The following is a 20,218-nucleotide window of genomic DNA, read 5'->3' as shown; positions in this document are numbered from 1 at the left end:
AGGTTTTCTAACAACCAGCCTTAAAAATTCTCTCCTAATCAACGTTATCTCAGAGCTACATATGTATCTAGCATGACTACAACAAAATTATTTTTACTTACATGTAGTGCCTTGATCTGTCAAAGGTATACTCATTCCGGAATCATACTGGGCATAAACGTTCACATCATAAGTAGTGCTGGGAGACAGATTATGCAACGTATAGGAAGTCACTTCTCCCACAAAAACCTCCATGGGCTCATTTGAACCTTTAATTGAAAGGAAGCATTAAGGAAGTACAGAGAAAGATTCATAATTAGGTGAACTACAGAACTATCCACTGTCTTTTACCTGTCATTAACTGTTAATCTCTTTTTTTTTTTTCTGGAACAAAACATACTAATTTCTTAAATTGTAGCATATTGGACTTGCAAACAGAACATACAAATAGCTTTACAGGCTATTGTGTAATGTTTGTGTTTGATTTAACTTACAGAAAGGTATGCATATTGTTGTACTGTCACATAAAACAAGGTTCTGAAGGACTTTAGTAACTAAATACCTAAATGTCCGATGTTCATCTCACATACACCAGTTCATATCCTCAGAAGGACAAGAGATATTAAAGAGATTAAAACCAAGTCTGGTCCAGAACTTTATCTAGTCACTGTATTAAATTTTAAACATACAATTCAATCTCTGTAATTGAATGTATGAAACACTGTATGAAGTAACACAGTAAGCAAAGAAAAGAAAGAAATCCTTTAACATAAACATTTCATGATACATATGATTTCTATTCTGATCACCCATTAGCCACTCACTATTCTGAAAGTGGTATACTTGGAATGAACAGGCTTTCTTACCTACAGGTTTGTATACAATTTTATAGCCAAGAACAGGGGATGGTGAAGGATCCCAGGAAACTCTGAATCGTGTATACCATTCATCAGTTATATACATATTCTGAGGAGGAAGCAGGCCAACTAAAAAGAAGGAAAACCACTCTAATTAGACTAGTGACTGTTTTTCAACTTCTACAAACTTACATTGTAAGTCTATCAGGTAATAATCACGTCAAATACATAGTTAACATAATGAAACCTTACCAATTTTGAAGTGCTCAAGGAATATGTGTCTTAAAAAAAAAAATATATATATACAATATTAAAACTAATTACCAGTTCTGCCATTTCCAGTCAGTTGTCCACCATCTCCATCTTCGTACACAGCCACAACAGTAATTTTATATGGTGTATCTGATTGTAGTGGTTGTAGTATCACATTATTTCTTATCCCAGGAACTGTTGTCTAGAACACAAAACAAACAGAGGTAAACAAACTCACAGTCCTGTAACTGATCAATAATGACAGCAACTAGAACCAAAAATTTGTTTTGACTCTTGGTGCACTTCTTTTTATGTTCACTGTAAATAAAGTCACTTGGGGTATTTTAAGGGTTATACCTTATAAACAATTATTACTATTTGTTACTTTAAATTATAGAACACTGTTGTCACGAAAAAAGACAAATCAAATTGACTCTTCAGTCCCTGCCCTCACATCAGACTGAGATGCTGCAGTTCGTCACCAAGATTTCAGTATGTTCCCTCATAGAAAAGAAAAAGTCATGATGATGTGCTTGGAGACAGAAAAGACAGAAAAAAAATCCTAAAATGGGGATGGCAGCCAAAAGTCATTCATGCTACTCATGAGCTTCATTTCTACCTTTTCATTACCCTCATGTTAGGATATAATTTTCTTGGCAGAAACACGTTAGTCTGAAAAGGAAGCTCTAAATATTTTTATATGTAAAAACACACCTATTTATGCATCCTTCAATCTCCCCAGCTTCCTGGTGCAGCCATGCACTATTGCTCCATTCTAATAAAAACACAGGTATAATACAAAAAGTGATGCTGCTCCATAAAGTGGCCATAAAGCACTGAAACTACGGAAAGTAACTTGAGATATCTATCTGAAAAGCATGTCCCAGTCAACATTTTCCATTATTGATAAAAATTGTTGAGACTTGCTGGTTTTATGAAATGTCAAATATTTTCTGCAAAAAAGATGTATGTGTTGAAAAATATGTGTGCCCTGATTAACAGATCCAGCAGGGAATTTTCAAATAATGATTTTTTAGCATGCCCTCTGCAATAATATATAAGCAGTAATAGCATTTTAATAGCACTCTAAACATGTTACATTTTGGCTGGTGGCAGTCAGCAGGAATTCTGCTATGACTTCTATAGGTTCTGAGTTTGGCTTTGCTATAAACAGAGAATTTATAAACTTCAGATTAATTTACGCTATCATTAAGCTGCAGGAAATTAAACACACATTCATACTGAACCTTACAAAAGCAAGTTAGATGCTGAATCAACGTTATCATTGCTTTCTTATTAAGCTCCACCTACTCTCTTCAATTTGTAAAACGCAGGCTTGTGTTTATTCTGTATCTTAGCACACTGACTTCATAATTAATAGAGTATGAATAGATGGCTATTCACTGTAGCACGTTTGAACTAAATATCAGAAAGCAAGTTCTGCTCAGAATTTTTGATTAATGTGTGACTCACATTTAACATTATTTTACACACAAGTTGGTTCATTAAACCACTTATGTTCTGCAATTTTGTGGAAAACAAACAAACAAAAACCAAAAATATCAATAAACAAACCAACCATTGTTTCATACAAATGGCTTCTCAGCATTGACAACAGTGAACAAATAACCTATAGAGCACACAAAGTGTGCTCCATGTAGAAGAGGTATCACGGTTTTTCTGTAGCCTAAAGAATCAACAGAGAACCTCTTGGTGCTCACTAAGGAATTACAGAACTTACGTATTCATCGATAGGGTCTCCCACAGTGGGTGAATAAATGATTCTGTACTGCTGAACTGGCCCATCAGCATGGTCCCATTGAACAGAAAGGCTATTTGTGGTCTCATCAAACACTCTCACATTCCTTGGACCACTGCGAGGCACTAAAGAAATAAAATATAGAAGGCTGTATGAAGCATGCTTCTTCCAGTTCAGTGTCACCCTCAATGATTCAAATGCTGCCTTGAAACCAAAGCTAATGGCTCTCCCTGAAACCCCAAATAAAAACATACAGGTAAATTTAGTCAATGATACTATAGCAGTGCCTGAAGGTTTTGAACAGAAACAGGACCTTAACTGGAAGAATTGGAGCAGTACGGAAGGGAGACAATATCCGAGGGATGTACAAAGTAAGCATCTACATACATTCTGCTCCTCAGACTCTTGCGAACAGGTATAACTGTAGGTTGTCACAAGTTTTAGATACATATGGGGATTTAACAGAAAAAGCACAGAAGTAGCAAAAGAGAGGTGACCTATTATTGTCATAGACAGCTCATTTACATATTATTTCTAGAATGAATTTTAAAGATGTCAAGCGTAAGCCAACCAAGATCCCACAAGCTAAATTGTAACAAGGAAGTTTTGGTGTTTAGGCATCTCCAGCAAAAAACAAACAAACAAACATCTGGGGAGACTGACATACACAATTATCATGTAGACACAGAACATGAAGCACATTTTTTCTGTTGACAGCAAATTCTACACACCTTAATGTGCCTTTTTTTTTTCAAAAGACAAACTGCTATTTGCCTATAATCACATTTTAAATAACAGATTTTACACTCTTAAACATTCAAATTAAGCTTATTTCACAAGTAAAAATTACACTGATGATTATGCAGGTACCATAGATGCCAGACAAGTTAGCAAAAGCTCCCTTCCATGAAGGCCTTTAATTGCTTCAGCCATAACTCAAATGCATTGATCTCAGAGTTGCACTGATCAGCTTACACTATTTATGATTGTAACCAACTTTATAAATTCTTCACACACCGATTTTGACATATATTTCACAAAGCAACTACTGACTGCCTCTTACATGTTCTTCCCTGTGCTTGGCTTGGATTTCCTTCTCCATCTGCATACAGAGCTATAACATTTATTGAGTAAGCAGTGTCAGGAGTCAAGCGCTCCAGCATCACATCACGAGTGTTGCCTGGTACCACAATCTAAAACAGAAACAAAAAGCACCTATATAAAAAAGGCTTCAGTTTATACAATGTCTTGTTAGAATTAACAATTTGAATGAAATATAGGCAAACTGGGAACATGACCATGCTGCACATTTTCCAAGAAAAATAATACAGGTTTAAAATAACCAAATAATATTGATAAAAATTCCAGAGTGGGTGCAAAAAGAAAAAAAAAAAAAAAGATGAATCTATAAGGAGCTCTCATTCTGCAAATGGAGTTGGGTTTTTCTGCATTTTACATGAAAATGGTTCAGAAAAAAAAAAAACCATCCAGGAACAGAAAACAAAAAAGTAAATTCTGTCATGGTTTACTGACATAAAAAGGACATTTTCTAACAGGTACTAATAGACAGGTTCCCACTTACATGTGAAGTAATATGCAGTTTCACTTTACAGATGCAAATGATTCATTAAAAATTCTTAGACTTCCTTACATAAAAACTGTACTTACTTACATAAAAACTTACTTACATAAAGACTTACTTACATAAAAACTTACATACTGTACACCATCTGTACATGTACAATATGGGTGTACATTTTGTGTGAGTACCTTCACAAGCTTAGCTCCAAAACTGCACCTATTTCTACACAAATTCAAGACCTCTTATTTCACATCTGGAGGCCAAATTTTTACCCATATCCACTGCTCACCAAGACCTACTTAAACACTAATGATTTGGGCTAAACAGATGGTTTAGTGGTAAAATTACGTAAAACTGGCATCTGGAGTCATAATTAAATATTTCCTAATAAATATTTGTTGTTTCCTTCTCTCTTCTTAAGGTAAAAAAAGAAAAAGTTTTATTTTAACTCATCTTTACCTGATAATCTTATTTCTTATTTATTTCACCAAATTAAACATTTATTTACAATGGACTAAATTCCTGTAGACAAAGTGTTTTCAGCAGGGACACTCCTGGGCAGACAGTTGGCCTGAGCTTATTATTATTTTTCTACACTCATTGAAGGAAGCAATATCCTCCACACTTTTAAGGAATAATATGAAAAACAAATTACTCACAGATTCTGATGGCCTTGGGCCAGACAGTGGAGCGTAATTAATTCTATATTGCTGTACTGGACCTGGAGCAGGTTCCCATCGGACGTTCATGCTGTTTGGTGTGGGATTGTAAACTTGAATGTTTCTTGGTGTCCCTCTCTCCACTAGATCAAGGATAATTTAAATTAAGTTTTATAAACTTGCTTACTTAAGTTCTAGTTCTACTTGAATTTACAACAGTGCTCAAAGGAAGCAGAAAAAGGGCATCAGCCCAAGATAAACATATTACTTCTGTTACTCCAAATCTAAGAGTCTTGGTGATTAGTCTTTACAAACATTCGTGCCAGGCAGCAAAGTACATATGTTTATACTGCAAATTAAAGGTATGACCATAACACTTTGCAACCATATTGTTGATCAAACGGCTATGAAAAGCAGCCATAAACTACACATTTTATGTCATGCTGACTTTAGGAGCGGAAGCTCCCTGGAAAATTTTGAGTACGTGATATGGACATTACCATGGATTAACACCAATATTTTCCATTTGTTCACCAGTATTGCTACTGCCACTACAATTAAAATTTTACTATTTTACTAAAACTTTAAGTTTGCTGCACAACACAAGGGCTGAGCTTGCCTGAGATAAATGGACTGAAAGCCTCTACCCTAATAAGCACAGAAAGTGGAGTAAGTTACAGAGCTGCAACCATACTCAAGCAGGCAAACAGTTTCTTGCATTTATGCTTAAGCTTTGAGACAAAAAAAAAAAAAATTATGCAAAATCAATTTCTAATTATCTGAGCCACTCACACAAAAAATCCTTACATTTTCTTGAAAACGATGATTTTACTTACAAGTTCTTCCAGTGTCAGAGACACGTCCACCGTCCCCCTCTGGAAAAACTGGAACCACAGTTACAGTGTAAGGTGTGTTGGGTTCAAGAGTCCTCAGAATGACATAGTTTGTGTTTCCTGGTACTGTGGTCTACAAATTTAAAAATAAAGGTAGAGTTATGACATTACATAAATATGTACAAAGTTTAAGCTTTTTGTAAATCACTTCTCCACCACATCTCATTTCTAGACTGGACATGACAAAAAATTTACAAACACTGAAGCTTGAAGTGATATGGTTCATGGTATCTTCTGGAATTACCTTTCAAGAAAGTTCTGTCTTGGACTTAGCAAAAATGATTGTTAAGTCCTATGCTCTCTCATACAATCCCTGAAGAGCTATCTTCACTTTTGGGTCCTGATCCTGTTATACTCATAACAACAGAATCTGCAGTGATCTCTTTAATGACTACTATTTAGCAGCTCAGAGGCATTAAAAGGTCACTTTCTAAGTAAAAAAAAAAACCCATTACATAAACACTAAAACTAATGACAAGAAGTAATGAGCAGCTCATGTTACAAAGTAAAACTCCACAGCATTTAAGAATATTTATCATTGGTAGCTCTCTAGATGTTATCGAAAGAGTGGCAATTCATGTACTCCTTGTTTCACAGGCACATCCAATTGCACAGATATGGAAAACAAACACAAGTGGGAAAGAATAATATTTTCACAGTCTGCAGCAAGGTTTCACATGTTCAAAATTGTTTTAGCTCTTTCGCAATTGTATAATTTTAGGAGATTAGAATAAAATACTCGTGGATTTTTCTGCTTTCACATGTATCGTCCCGGCTGACTGCCTACCGTCACATGACATCCTAGCAGTAAAAATGGGTAGAAATGAGGTCTGCTAACTTTATAGCCTTTTGTACACCCTGAAGTCAGCTTTATATTCACATGCACTGCCCTAAGAATAAACAAAAAAAATTGTGTGGCTTTAAATCGCTGTGCTAAGAACTAATCACTGAAGGTCTACTATAAAATCAAACATCTGTAATACATATGAGATTAACTGATTTTCATGAAGGTGGTCTGCATTTTCTCTGAGGTAGCTATGAACAGAAAAAAAGCCAGTGCATAATCAGTAAGTCCCACTTCACCTGGCAGCATTTCTCCACTAGCATCATGAGCTGCAATTTATCTGAGACAGTTAGTGAGATCCACACAAAGCCTTTACCATTTCTTCTGCACCTCCAGCTGTAGGTCCATAAAACACCTTATACTGACGAGGACTTCCTTCTGCATGATCCCATCGAATGTTCAGAGTACTAGTGGTTGGGTCATAAATTAACAAGTTCTTCACAGTAGTGAGAGGTTCTGAAATAGATTAATGAACTGTCAGAAATATCGAACCACATTCTCTCACCTGTGCTGTCAAAACATGCCTATGTAATATATCATTAGGAAATTTAAAAAACAACAGGCTTAATAGCTCATGTTAAATGTTTCTCTTCATTAATCAGAACACACCAGCCCCATTCAACAGCATAAGGAATGCTAAATATAGTAAGAAAAACTTCTTTCTGAACACTATTTTAGAATTATACAATGAGTTCATTAGGAATGTTTGGTTCCTTCCTCACCAAACACATTCCTATGTCTGACTTTGCACTGCAGGCTCAAAAGTAAGCTAAGTACAAATGAACTAAGAAATTTATAGTTAAATAATTAATTAATTAAAAGTAGTGAATTGGTTTTATGCCTGAAGTGCCTCTGGTAGCAAATCACGCAGTGCTTTCTATAGCATGATCAAAACAATGCTATCAACGTAAAATGGCAGAGTCTCAAAGTGCATACTGTAGAGCTTCTGAACTGAAGGTGCTGACAGGAAATTAATAAGCTTATACTTAGCAACACACATATGAGAATTACCTGCCTTCAGATGCTTTAAAGATGTTTACTAAATTGTGGCATAAGACAATTAAACAAATTAAGATGAGGAATAAGTTCCATAGTAGTAGTAGGGTTTCTCTCAGCCCTAAAAGCTTGGTGTCCAGTCTAAGGTAGTTACCCAGGGTTTCTCTACAGCCAGTAGACTGACAGGCCTTCTTACTTGAGATATTTGAAACCCATCAAAGGACAGATGACAGCTACAGATGGGATGAATTTCGCCACACTAGTTTTTGACAGCCAATTTGAAAAGTAATAAATCAATATTGTTTCACATCTAATAAGAATATCCCATGAAGTTACTTACTGGTTCTGCCTCGTCCTGTCATTCGCCCCCCTTCCCCATCTGCGTACATTGATGAGACAGTAATAGCATATGGTGTGTCAGGCTGCAGCTTCTGTATCACCACACTGTTCTGCCGCCCTCCAACCACAGTCTGCAGTAAAACAAAAGAATTAGAATCCCTTTATTCTGCCCCTTTTACCCTTACTGTTGTAGTGAAGAATGTAAGCATTTGATGCAAAGTGGAAAACACTATGATATATCATATGCTGCGTGCTTTTGTGACTGACACTGACAGTAGACATTGAACAATAATAATATTTAGTACATATTCATCTTAGCAAGTTCAGACAGTCCAGTCACACAAAGACAGTATTCTTTAAGACCTCCAAAGTTGCATATAACCATGATTATATATCAACTACTAGTTCTGTGCCAATAAAAAACTTTTAGAAATTCTATCTTAAATATTTCAGTGGGGACATTGCTACTGCCTACCTAGCAACTGCAGATTAGTCATATAACACAGTAACAAAAAAAGCAGACAATGAATTACACTCATATGACTGAGAATTATTTGCAGACAGACATTAAAATGTCATGAACAGAGCATGAGTGGTCTGTGTGTTCTCCTTAAAAAGAAGTGTCTTCTCTGACTTCCACTTCTGGACTTTATCCAGTTGTGAATAAAGTCTATTAATTCTATTCTTTGCACAAATGTCAACAGAGTGCTCATAACTTTTTTTCTCTAGTACCAGTAATTCATTACGGATACTAGTTAACCTTACTGCTGTTCCTTATTATGCTGTTCTAGTGATGTCTCACTAAACTTGCATTTAACTATTCAATTCATTCAACAGCTCAAGTACCTCAACTGAAATGCATGTTGTTCAGAAGAGAGTAAAAGTGGATGTGAAACTGATTCTAAAGTAAACATTCCTAGATATGCTTCTGAACATGTGTGATCTCCAATTACAGGAACAAGCTAAATGAGTGTGGTTCTCATCTGAGACTGTTCCTCTGAGTCATTTGGCAGTAACCATAACAGCCTCCCACTGCAGAATAGGGCATTTTTAAGCAGCACACATTTCTGATAAATAGGCTGACTGAATTACTATTCCCAGGCAGTGTTGCGTAGGCCGCCAGTAGTCAACACAGCTCTTGCTGACGACGCAAGGAAAGCTGGCTGATCATAAAGTACTGGCTCTCCCTATCATCACAGCTGCTCAATCAAAAGACACTAAAACACCTCAAACACTTCCCTAACACACATTTTGCATGGATTCATTTTTGCAACTGCTGCTTCTGGGTGGTTATTCTGACCCTAGTATGGTCCACAGTATGTTCCATGACAAAATCCCTCTGATAGCACATGAACCACACTACGAAAACAACAGAAGACCCTGGACTATGGAAGTAGTCACGGTAGTTCATATTACTGATTGTTGTGATTACTATGTACCTGTGACTTCTAGCCTCATGTGCTGATTAACTTGTTCCTCAACACATTTTAACTTTATTCTAGTTATATCTATAGATCATATGATTTTCAAGAAAGCAAGCTGTATCTAAAGTTATTATTCCTCCATAAAAAGCATTCTATCTTGGATTTGAAAGCGGAGAAAGAAAAAGATGGGAATATATACCTATTCACTATAAATTTAAATCTTCATCTAAAAGGTGATTAACATATGCAACTGTTGTACTTTGAAAATAACTTATTCTAATGGATTACTTTGCAGAACTATCATGTAAGGTTGAGTACTGTAGCACTTCAAAATTAGTTACCGACTGTTCAGGGCCATCCCCACTGATAGGCTGGTAAAGGATCCTGTATCTCTGCACTCGACCGCTAGCAGGATCCCACTTCACAGTCAAACTGTGTGAAGTTGCATTGTACACCTGAAGGTTTCGTGGGCCACTCTTTGGTGCTGAGAAACACAATAAAGAAAAGAATAAATACGTAATTCAAGCAAAAAGCAGGGATGAACACTTCATTCATACTTTTAAGACTGCATGAATGCCTCAGCAAGAGCAAAATGTATTAAGTACAAGACAAAATAAACTGTAATGTTTATAAAGTAATAAACATGTGGTAACCTAGTGTTTAGTATTCTTCCAAAAAACACAATAACATTTATTAAATTATCTCAGCTTTTCAATGTGAACATCCATCACAGTTTAGAGAGAGGTAATAATACCATACCTGGAAATTCAGATTCTTACCTTGTGTGGTGATAGGTACCAAAGGTACTAGAAAAAAAGTAGAAAGTTTTCAGAATTCTTGCATGTGTATGCCTTCCGATTAGTAACTATGAATAACAATATGCAGAAACACTTCATTTACTTACATGTTCGTTCACTGCCAATGAGGTCATCACTTTCTGACTCATCAGGATAAATGGCAGTAACTGAGATATCATATAATGTATCTGGATTCAGATTTTCAAAGACCAAACTGTTGTCTTCCCCATTTAAGATAGTCTTTTTGAGAAATATAGGAAATAAATAAATAAATAAATAAATAACACACGCACACACACCCCCCCCCGAACAAACCAAAACACACAGAGAGTGGGATATAACTGAGTAAATTTTTACAAAATAACATCACTATAAGTGTCTGTAACTGTGTGTTCTACACTTTTTTACTCAATTTCCATCGAGCTCAACAGGAGGGCTTGCAAGTTATAGGCTATTTATTAAACACATTTCTGATTTTATAAATATACCCTCTGAGAGACGCCCACAAAATCTTACAATAACTTTTCTTACCTCATGTTTTTCTGATCTTCCATAGGGTCCCCAGGTTATTCTATATAGAGAGACATCTGGAGCTCCATGATCCCAAGTTCCTCTGAAACTATTTGTGGTTATATCTGTGATTCTGAGATTAACAGGTGCTGGCACAGGCTCTATTACGAGAAAAGGAAAAGTATTTCAGGAAATGTAACTACAAAATAAACACAGTTGAACCACAGAAATACTTAGACAAAGAATTTAGAAGATTATGCAGAAGATTTATCTCTCAGTTACCATACTTCTAATGATTACAAGAAAATCCTGTAGTATAACTCAGCCCATCCACAATAAGCAAATTGTCCTTCATAAGCTCACATCACTAGGTCATCACCTGATAAAACTGATGTAGCTCTGCTGACCTCAGTAGAGGACAAAAGTCTCATGCCTACTCACAACAACTGCAGTCCTAGCTCTTACATTTTGGAGTCAGAAGGAGTGATTATAAACTCCCACACACAGAGGTCAAGCTCCTGCATGAGTTTTTTCCAGATCTTAGAATTCTTTATATAAGCCAACTAAGTCATGACTGAATTATGTCCCTTATTTAAAAAGAATTCATAGGGGTTAACTGTAGGTTAAGGAAGTTAAATTTTATAGTCAAGAGGAAGAAATGAGTAGATAGGTAAAACCAGAGAATTAAACAAAAACAATTTCTTTTTCCTTACACACACGTTCACACAAATCCACAGCTATAGAAGAAAGGCTAGCACAAAGGCACATTTTTAACACCAGACTGCAAAATTAAAAACTGGAAAAAAAAAAAACAAGAGAGAGAGAAAGAGCATCTGCATGTTTTTTCTCCCTTTTTCCATATCAGAGTGAGAGGCAGTGATAAGGTAACATTGGTCATTTCTATTCTAGCTCTTCTAGTTAGCTGTCTTTTTAAATCATACTTCTAGATCAGGATGAGGGCTTTCCTGATAACAGCTTTCTCCCTTGTCTGTCACCTCCCTTGTAGGGAGATTGGCTCTTAACATTTGTGCAACACCATTTTCTTGCCCCTATTTGTTGAGATTACTCAAATGATGTCTTTAAAAGTACAGACTCTGTCTAAGTACAGACTGGTTTAGCATTCCATGGTACAAAAAATCCTTTAGATCAGAAGCAAGATCATTTCTGTCTAATCCTCAAGCATATGCTCCATCTTCCTATTCACTTTCCTAGATTCCTGCATAGACTTGCTAAACCTTTCCTCTGCCCTCATATTTTCTTACTAATTCTACTCCTACACTCCTCCTTCAGCCTCTAAACAGAAGTAATTTTGCTTCAGTTCCTGATCTGTCACCTCTCTACAGACTGTAGGCTCAGTGTTTTCTGCAGTAAGATACTGAACTCATCTAAGATTCCCTGAGATTGTTATATTGCAAATAATGCTACAAATGCAGGTAAACTATTTGTCAGACAGACTATAGTTCCACCTAAACTCAGTAATATATTGCAACACACAACTTAAATAGAACATAAGACAAAAATAACCACAAGAAGAATTAATAGGAAAACTTACGAGTGACAGCTTCTGCATTTATTGGTAGGGATTCTCCTTCATCGTACACAGCAACAACTTTTATATTATACAGTGTTTGGGAGGAAAGGTCAGAGAGAGTAGTGCTGGTTTTCAGTCTGTCAATTTCCACCTAAGAATAAAAATAGTGACTTAAGAATTGTAAATTGCTCTATTTCTTACTCTGCATTTGTCAGAAATTCCTGTACTGAAAAACAGAAAAGTATTCTGCACTAAATTTTGGCATTAACCCCTAAATTTACACATGAATATTGAGCACTACCTACTAACTCCCTTGCAAAGCATATTGTCTGAAATACTAGTACTACTTGTGGATCTTTCACTGCTTCATTCTTTTGGAAATGAGGATGCAAACTGCATCTCTAGAAAATTCCCATTCCCTTACAAAAGCACATTTAGTCCACCAAGAGCTAGCAGTGCAATTATGGAAAGCTTGCAGATACTCAAAGATATCTCTAACAATGCTTCACACATGTTCAGACAGTGGGTGAAAGGCCTAATATACCTTTATTCCATAATAATGTCTTCCCAGTTGTAAGCTGTACTTAGAGTTTGGCAAGATAACACTTAGGGAAAGAGTAGCAATGCCTATTTATCAAAGCACAGAAAAATTCTCCAGTTTGAGAACTTTTCCTCTCTGGAGGAGGAAAAAGAGGGGAGTACCTAACGAAATCTCTCTTGTACTTATACGGTCTGCAGTTTACCTTTTACCTGACTGCAATTACCATGAACTGTTATTCTTTATTCTCGATGGTAGCTTATAATACCACTTTTGCCATTATCTTAGTAACCCAGCTCCTCAAAATAAAACTGTCTTCTAGTACTTCCAAAAATGTTCCTGCCATTTACCTCCTTCACATCAGCTTCATCAGCTATTTTGTATCTTAGGATGTATTTTCGAACTTTCCCTGGGGCAGGATCCCAAAGGATATTCATGCTGCTGTGAGTAACATCCTGAATTGTTAAGCCTCTGGGTCCAGGTAAAGGTACTGTAAAAATAATTAGTAAGTGAAAATGCTATTCAAGGCAGAGGTATAGGTCTCTCACAGAAGGAAATAAATTCTTTTCACGCATTTCACTGAAATGGAGGCAATAGCTTTCAGGGAAGTTCATTGCTCTGGTTATTACATGAGCCCATTGCCCCAGCAATAAGCATAATAGCTATAAACTACAGTAGCTTCACCTTTGTAAATTATGAGCACAATACTTTGAGAAATATCAGTGATTAAGATCATAACTTTAGGTGAAAACGGCTACTTTTTATGTATGGTTGAGGGTTTAACATTTTTTAAGAACATACAAACAACCAGACTGCATGCATCTAGGCCAGAAGTATGCCTCTTACAGTAGAAAATGTTTAAGGAAAAGTATAAAAATAAGCCATGTTTAGATCAATTTTTCTTGATATGACATGTTTTCTTATGAATTTTCTATACTTAAAAGAATGTCTGAACTTGGGAATAAGGCTTTTAAGTTAATGCAAGCAAAACTGAGATCTTTGAAAATGCTATAACCTCAAGATTTGCAAGCCAAATTCCTTCAATATGCAAGGAGAAAACTCTTTTGTTTCTCTTTTAACAGTTGGTCTCTTTTCATTGAAATTGACTTGAAGATCTTTTGGAAATGTATGAGTACTAGAAAATGCATGAAACATGGAAAAGATGATCTTCTAAACAAAACTGAATATATAAAAACTGTTGCATGAAATAAAAACAAAATTAAATGTTACTGAAGCATTAACAAAGCAAAAATCAAGATGCCCATACATGTCACTTCCTGGGTGGTGAGTGGGTCACTGGTCATATCACCAAACAATACATAAGCTGTTAAAGTGTACTCGGTATTGGGGATGAGATCTACCAGCTGCACCTCATTGACTGATGGTCCAACACGCATCTGCACATGAAAAGTAACACACCATGTTTCAAAACTGAAGAAAGCAATAGCAGAAATGCAAGCAATGATTTAACTGCACGGGAATTTTGTTTGTGAGATTCACAGTACATTTACAGCTTCCTGACTGATGTCATTGTATACAATATCCCAGTAAGTTCACTGTGCTTCAAGACGCACATGCCAGTCTCTCTTGACTACAATGGTAGATCAAGAAAATCTATCAGTTTTTCTTAATTTATTTTTGGTAGAGTACAGGAAGTAATGACAAATTCTCTCACCTCTTTTTCTGTGGTTGGGACTGTGGCATTCACAGGTTCATATGTTAACAAATAACCAGTAGCCCCATTGAGAGGTTCCCACCTCACTCGCATGGAAGTTGATCCAATGTCATAAACATTCAAGTTTCTAACTGAAGAGATTGGCACTGTCAAATAAAACATATGTATTCATTTATTTCCTTCACTTTTTTCACTTTTCATATTTCACATCACAGGTAGCACCACTGAGAATATTGCATATGGGTATTAGGGTACTTTATGGGTAATAGAAGGTGATCTGCAAGTAGTGGTATTTTAAGTGGTGCTTAGTTTAAGAATGAGGTAATGGTCATCATATTTTGAATGTGTCACAGGTTTTCTATACACACAGTTAAAACTGTCTTACAAGTATACACTGGAACACTTGAATATTCTAAAAAGCAATATTAACTCATATGAATGCTCTAATATGAAACAACATGACTGTTTTGGGATCTGTACTTCTAAAAGTGTTTTTGTACTTTTTTCTTGTTTTCTGTATTTCTCAAATTATTACACATTAAAAAATGCCACAGAATTCATAAAAATCATGTACATACTTTAAGGGTTTATGACAACCCTAATACAAAACAATCAAAGAAGTGAAATGAACACCTAACATTCAATATTCTTAAAGAGGCAGAAAAGTCACCCTATGTTGCATTCAGCATAAATATACCTAAATTCAATCATGTAGACAGCTAAAAGAAACATGGCTAAGCTCTGTCTTGTAGAAGTGATATAATTATGTTTAATTGCCTTTTTATTTTATAAAATTAGAATGAATTTTTAGAGTATTCTGGCTCCTATGAGCAGGAATTTATTATTTAGCATAAAAAAGAAGGAGTACACATTTGTATATGATCAAATTTCATGTCTGCTGCTCTAATCATGTACAGTAGTGCTTTATGAGCCTAAAAAGAAGCTGGGACAAATGTGTTTTACTACACTGCAAAGTTTCATTTTGCTAAAGTTTTCCAGCCAAGATCCGAACAACCAGTGTAACACAATACAATTTGGTCATTCAAATTAAATTTTTTTTCCTCTAAGAAGAAAGCCCACAGTTCTACTGGACAGGTCCCCAGATGCTAAGCTGTCTGTTAACATGTTATACAAGTTCCATTTCTAACTTACAAGTTGTTTCGCTGCCAATTAGAGGTTCACTGCTTTCATCTTCTACCACAGAAAACACGTTAACAATATATTCTGTTTCAGGTTTCAGATCTTTCAGAACTGTCGTGGTTTCCATCCTACTTACATAAAACTATATCAAAGAGAAGCAATGTTAACCACTTACAACAAATGAACTTGTAATCTTATCTCTAAGATAAAAAAAAAATAAATTCTTTGTGAAACTCTTCAGAAATCATTGGTATGGAACTAAAAATAAGTATGGTCTTAATCTTCTATGTATTTTGGCAGACAAATACTTGTTCTCAACAGAGCTGGATATAGCTAGCAGCACTCACTGCGCATCTTGCTTTCACACATGGTTTACACTCTTATATTACCCAGCAACATAAATGAAGTGCCAGGGATACATGTTACATCTTTGGAAAGAAGTTTTAAACCTCCAGGATAATCTAGACGGTTACAGCACATGGCATTAGCAACATCTTGCAGAACATAAAAGCCAGCAAACAAACTGTAAAGTCATTGTGCAGTGGAATGACTGCTCCAACCTTAATCAAAGCCCAAATCCTGAGGTCATAATTTACTAAGACTAAATTCTTCCTGAGTCAAATCTGAGTTATGATTTAAAAGCCACATTCAGAGATTGGAAATTCAGAGTTAGGTACACAGAGGTGCCTAACTTCATTCTTCTAAACACTCTTCTGGCTGGTTACAGTGAGTGATGAGCAGTTCAGATTGCCTGAACCATGGCTGCTGGTTACTGGCTCTCTGTATAGAGAAGTAATAACCACAAGATGAGTTTGACCCTGTGCATTAAGCAGTTTGGAGGATATGTTTATGCACAGATTCCAAGTACCATCATACAATATTAATCAAAGCACCAGCTTACTGTATCACTCACTGTCTTTTTTTTTTTTTTACTAACAAGAAAATGTACTAAAAGGACAGTAAGCCTACACATGAGTATGCTCAGAAAATTTCTGCTACTGGCTTATTTAAACCGATATATGACAGTGGAATATGAATAGAAGGAATTGCTAGAAATACCCGTCAACTGTTTTTAAGAAATACATCTTTCTCCTGAATTCATGATTTTAAAACAATCAAAGTAATCTTTATGCTCCTACTTTTTGTAATTTTGAGCATCATTTATGAGTCTTGATATTCTTGACCTTGGGATCCTTCTTTCATTTACTGTTACACCATACACAGCACAAACTTCAGAATGACACTACTGTATTGTGAAGGTCCAAGGTTATCATGGGCAAAGTCAGAGATTAACATACTGTACTAACCCGCTGAGGGCTACCTCCAGAGGTAGGGTAATATTCAACTCTATATCTATCAACACTCTCAGGAGGTGGACTCCATCTCAGTCTGAAAGAACGAGGTGTCGCTTCTAAAATAACTAGGTTAGAGGGAGGTGGCAAATCACCTACAAGTGGAAGCAAATTTCAAAATTATTCATTTATCTTAGATCATCAGGAATAAAAACACGAGACAAAAAAAATGCCTAGGAGAAAAATGTACTTGGTTATGTTTCTGTTTCCTCAGGAATTCTTAAAACTACTGTGTGAAGAGATAGCTCACCATCACATTCAAGACCAAATAAGCTCCCTATCATTCCTACTCCATTTTCAATACCAGTGTTTCACTGGAGAACCATCAGCTAGCATTTCTGTTTTTCTATGCTTAGCTTTGATTTTGGGCTGTCAGACATCACTACCGGAAAAGAGCAGGGCTGCTGAAATTTTCCTTACTAGAGAAGTATCATCAAAGAACCTGCCACAATGAGCAAAAAGGTGACACACTGAGCAACGTATTTCTTGACTCTGGGAGAAAAGAAGGCATGTCCAGCCATGTCATGCTGTGTTAGGTATAATACAGTCATTGTTGAAAGGAAAGAAAGAACCCCTGCAGGGTAGTCCAGGTGGTCTGCCTAACTTCCTCACACCAGCAGCTGAAAAAACAGCCCAAGGCTACACAGTGTTCCCAGTAAGTAATAAAAAGGAATTTGCAGTGCAAGCACATAAATGGAAAAGGATGAATTAGACTGAAAAAGTGATGTACCTGGACCTTTCACACTATTACACAGATTCGTGGTTACATCATCAACAATGTTAGCCAGGAAGGAGAAATCTGCAACATTGTAAGCATGGATGTCATCTGGATCCGTTGCAATCTGCTTCAATTCATTTTCATCTGCATTTTTAATACCTTACAGAGAAGACACAAAAACAAAACTTGTTATAAATTGTGGCCATGAAGCATAATGCTATGAATGTCAGCCCTTAAACACATTCTTTGAATACCTTTTTAGGTACTCATGTATGTAGCCACTTCTCTGTGCATTTAGCAGATGGGCAGGAGGGGGCTGGTGCAGGCCACCTCTTCCTATAATACTTACCAATTGCATAAAGTTCCACCCCTTCATCTCTGAGTCTTCTCGAAGGGGTGACTACATCATCTTGTGATTTGCCATCAGTGATGAGAACACCGATTTTGCGAGCTCTGGGCCTTAAGCCTGCATCTTGTTTGAAGTTGTTTTTTAAGATGAAATCCAAGGCCATTCCTAGCATGATACAAAGAAGGTAACCATCACTATAAATTATTTCCATATGCTAGTCATGGTAAAGGAGAGTATTTCATGCTCGTGATTTCACTCTGACATCATCATACCACAATTTACTTCCTTCTAGAAGCACCTGGAATCTAGTTGCAGCCTATCATCTAGACTTATCAGCAACTGATACTATTTCAGCCATGTCAGAGTCTCTAATCTCTTACTTTTTATGCATTACCCTCCTATCTGATCTCCTCTAGCCTCTCTTCTAGGTCCTCACCTTGTCTTCATCCCAACCCTGACATGGAACTTCCTTTTCTTCTTCTCATATGCTCAACATCAACCCAAGCTCTTCATCACCCAAGCTGTCCTCCATCACATTTCTCCAGACTTGCACTGAGTTTATATGTCTATGCTATGCCTATTCTCTTCCAAACATACTAAACTGTAAGGCCCTTTCATCATGGACAAATTTGAACTCACTGAACAATACTGGGGTCACCTACTATAATTATTTTTATTGGAGCTTAAGGAAAATCCTGGAAGTATGACATACCTGTTAGAGTATTGCCTCCTTTGTATGGTAAGTTGGCTACTGCCTCTAACAAAGTCTGTTTGGTTCGGTAAGCATTGAGATTCCATTCTGTTCTGGGATCTCCGCTATACTGTGCAAGACCTGGTAAAAAAGCCATTATCACTCAGTTATTATGTGGCTGTGTAGCAGCTACACCTCATTTTCCCTCCAACATATGAGGACTTACCAATCTGTACTTTGTCAGGACCAATATCAAAAACTTCAACAATACGAGCAATGAAGTTCCTGATAGTTTTAAAATTTGGCCGCCCGATACTCCACGAGCCATCCACCAGCAGCACAATATCAGCTTCTGCTCTGGTTCTACATTCTAAACCTGCCAACAAAAAAAATATAACCTTAGCATGATAGCTTTCAAACAGAAAAATATAGCCTTAGAAAGATAACTTTCTTTCTTCATCCTTTTAGATGACATATGTCACAAGTTAGCTTCCAAAGTAGCTCTAGTTTTATTCACTGGCACTCTGTCAAGTATGACCTATTTGTGAACGTTATTCACACTAGTCACTGGTTCCATGGCAAAAGCTGTATAAATTTCTTCATGTATGTTTCCTTTTATAAATAAACCTTTGCAAATGTTAAGGCCAGTCCTTTTCTTTTTTGTCGTGTCATTATCTGTTTTGGTCTTTAAAGATGGTTGATGATAACTTGATTTCAGAGGTTTAGATTACTAAACTAACAGCTGCTATGGCAGTGGCCATTATCAAATTATCCAAATTTACAGTACTTTAGTCTGTCATGGATAGCTAAACTTTCAACTATGCAATACACAATTTAATACCATATATTACAACCACTTTCAAATAAATAGCATTTCTGAATTTTCAGGGGAAAAAGACATGGTAATACAAGTGGTATAGAAGTTTGCATATACTGGAAAGAAAGAACACAATTTAGGCAAGATACACAAACACAAACACAGGTCAAGAGATAGAGAGGGGACAAGAACAAACATTTATATAAAGCTGCAATGTTCTGAAAAGGTAGGAAGTTGTTCCAGATATCTTCAGTTTACAACTTACAGAATAAAATGCACATCATATTGTTTTCATCACAAGGAAAATCACAAAAATTTTATACAAAACAGAAAGACACAATGATTTTATCCACAGTCATTTGCAAAAATAAAAAAAAAAAAAAAAAAAAAATCCTTGCTCTCTCTCTCTTTTCCTGTAGATTCTGTTACCAGCTGCAAATTTTCTGGCTTCCTGCCATCAGAGCTTCTGGTCTTTATATGGAAGAAATCCCATCGAGAAAAAGCAGCCACACTCAT

General features: G+C 36.2%; 1 protein-coding gene across 9 annotated transcripts in view; it reads right to left on the bottom strand.

Annotated features, from left to right (window-relative positions):
- COL12A1 (collagen type XII alpha 1 chain) overlaps positions 1 to 20,218 on the bottom strand; it is a 102,009-nt gene that overhangs the window by 39,295 nt on the left and 42,496 nt on the right. For all 9 annotated transcript variants that reach the window (XM_030490230.1, XM_030490233.1, XM_030490235.1 and 6 more), the window contains 23 exons: positions 19,112 to 19,261; positions 18,907 to 19,026; positions 18,195 to 18,359; positions 17,858 to 18,004; positions 17,083 to 17,222; positions 15,788 to 15,917; positions 14,636 to 14,781; positions 14,228 to 14,357; positions 13,311 to 13,450; positions 12,444 to 12,573; positions 10,913 to 11,052; positions 10,489 to 10,621; positions 10,364 to 10,390; positions 9,926 to 10,068; positions 8,162 to 8,291; positions 7,142 to 7,281; positions 5,925 to 6,054; positions 5,089 to 5,231; positions 3,911 to 4,040; positions 2,830 to 2,972; positions 1,161 to 1,290; positions 846 to 965; positions 102 to 248 (listed from right to left, as the gene is read on the bottom strand). In XM_030490230.1, the coding sequence (XP_030346090.1) occupies positions 102 to 248; positions 846 to 965; positions 1,161 to 1,290; positions 2,830 to 2,972; positions 3,911 to 4,040; positions 5,089 to 5,231; positions 5,925 to 6,054; positions 7,142 to 7,281; positions 8,162 to 8,291; positions 9,926 to 10,068; positions 10,364 to 10,390; positions 10,489 to 10,621; positions 10,913 to 11,052; positions 12,444 to 12,573; positions 13,311 to 13,450; positions 14,228 to 14,357; positions 14,636 to 14,781; positions 15,788 to 15,917; positions 17,083 to 17,222; positions 17,858 to 18,004; positions 18,195 to 18,359; positions 18,907 to 19,026; positions 19,112 to 19,261 (3,054 nt within the window). The remainder of the gene's footprint in view (positions 1 to 101; positions 249 to 845; positions 966 to 1,160; positions 1,291 to 2,829; positions 2,973 to 3,910; positions 4,041 to 5,088; positions 5,232 to 5,924; positions 6,055 to 7,141; positions 7,282 to 8,161; positions 8,292 to 9,925; positions 10,069 to 10,363; positions 10,391 to 10,488; positions 10,622 to 10,912; positions 11,053 to 12,443; positions 12,574 to 13,310; positions 13,451 to 14,227; positions 14,358 to 14,635; positions 14,782 to 15,787; positions 15,918 to 17,082; positions 17,223 to 17,857; positions 18,005 to 18,194; positions 18,360 to 18,906; positions 19,027 to 19,111; positions 19,262 to 20,218) is intronic.

This window comes from Strigops habroptila, chromosome 6 (assembly GCF_004027225.2).
Source record: "Strigops habroptila isolate Jane chromosome 6, bStrHab1.2.pri, whole genome shotgun sequence".
Lineage (NCBI taxonomy): Eukaryota > Metazoa > Chordata > Aves > Psittaciformes > Psittacidae > Strigops > Strigops habroptila.
Note: the sequence above shows the minus strand (reverse complement) of the source record. Positions and strands in the feature narration are given on the sequence as shown.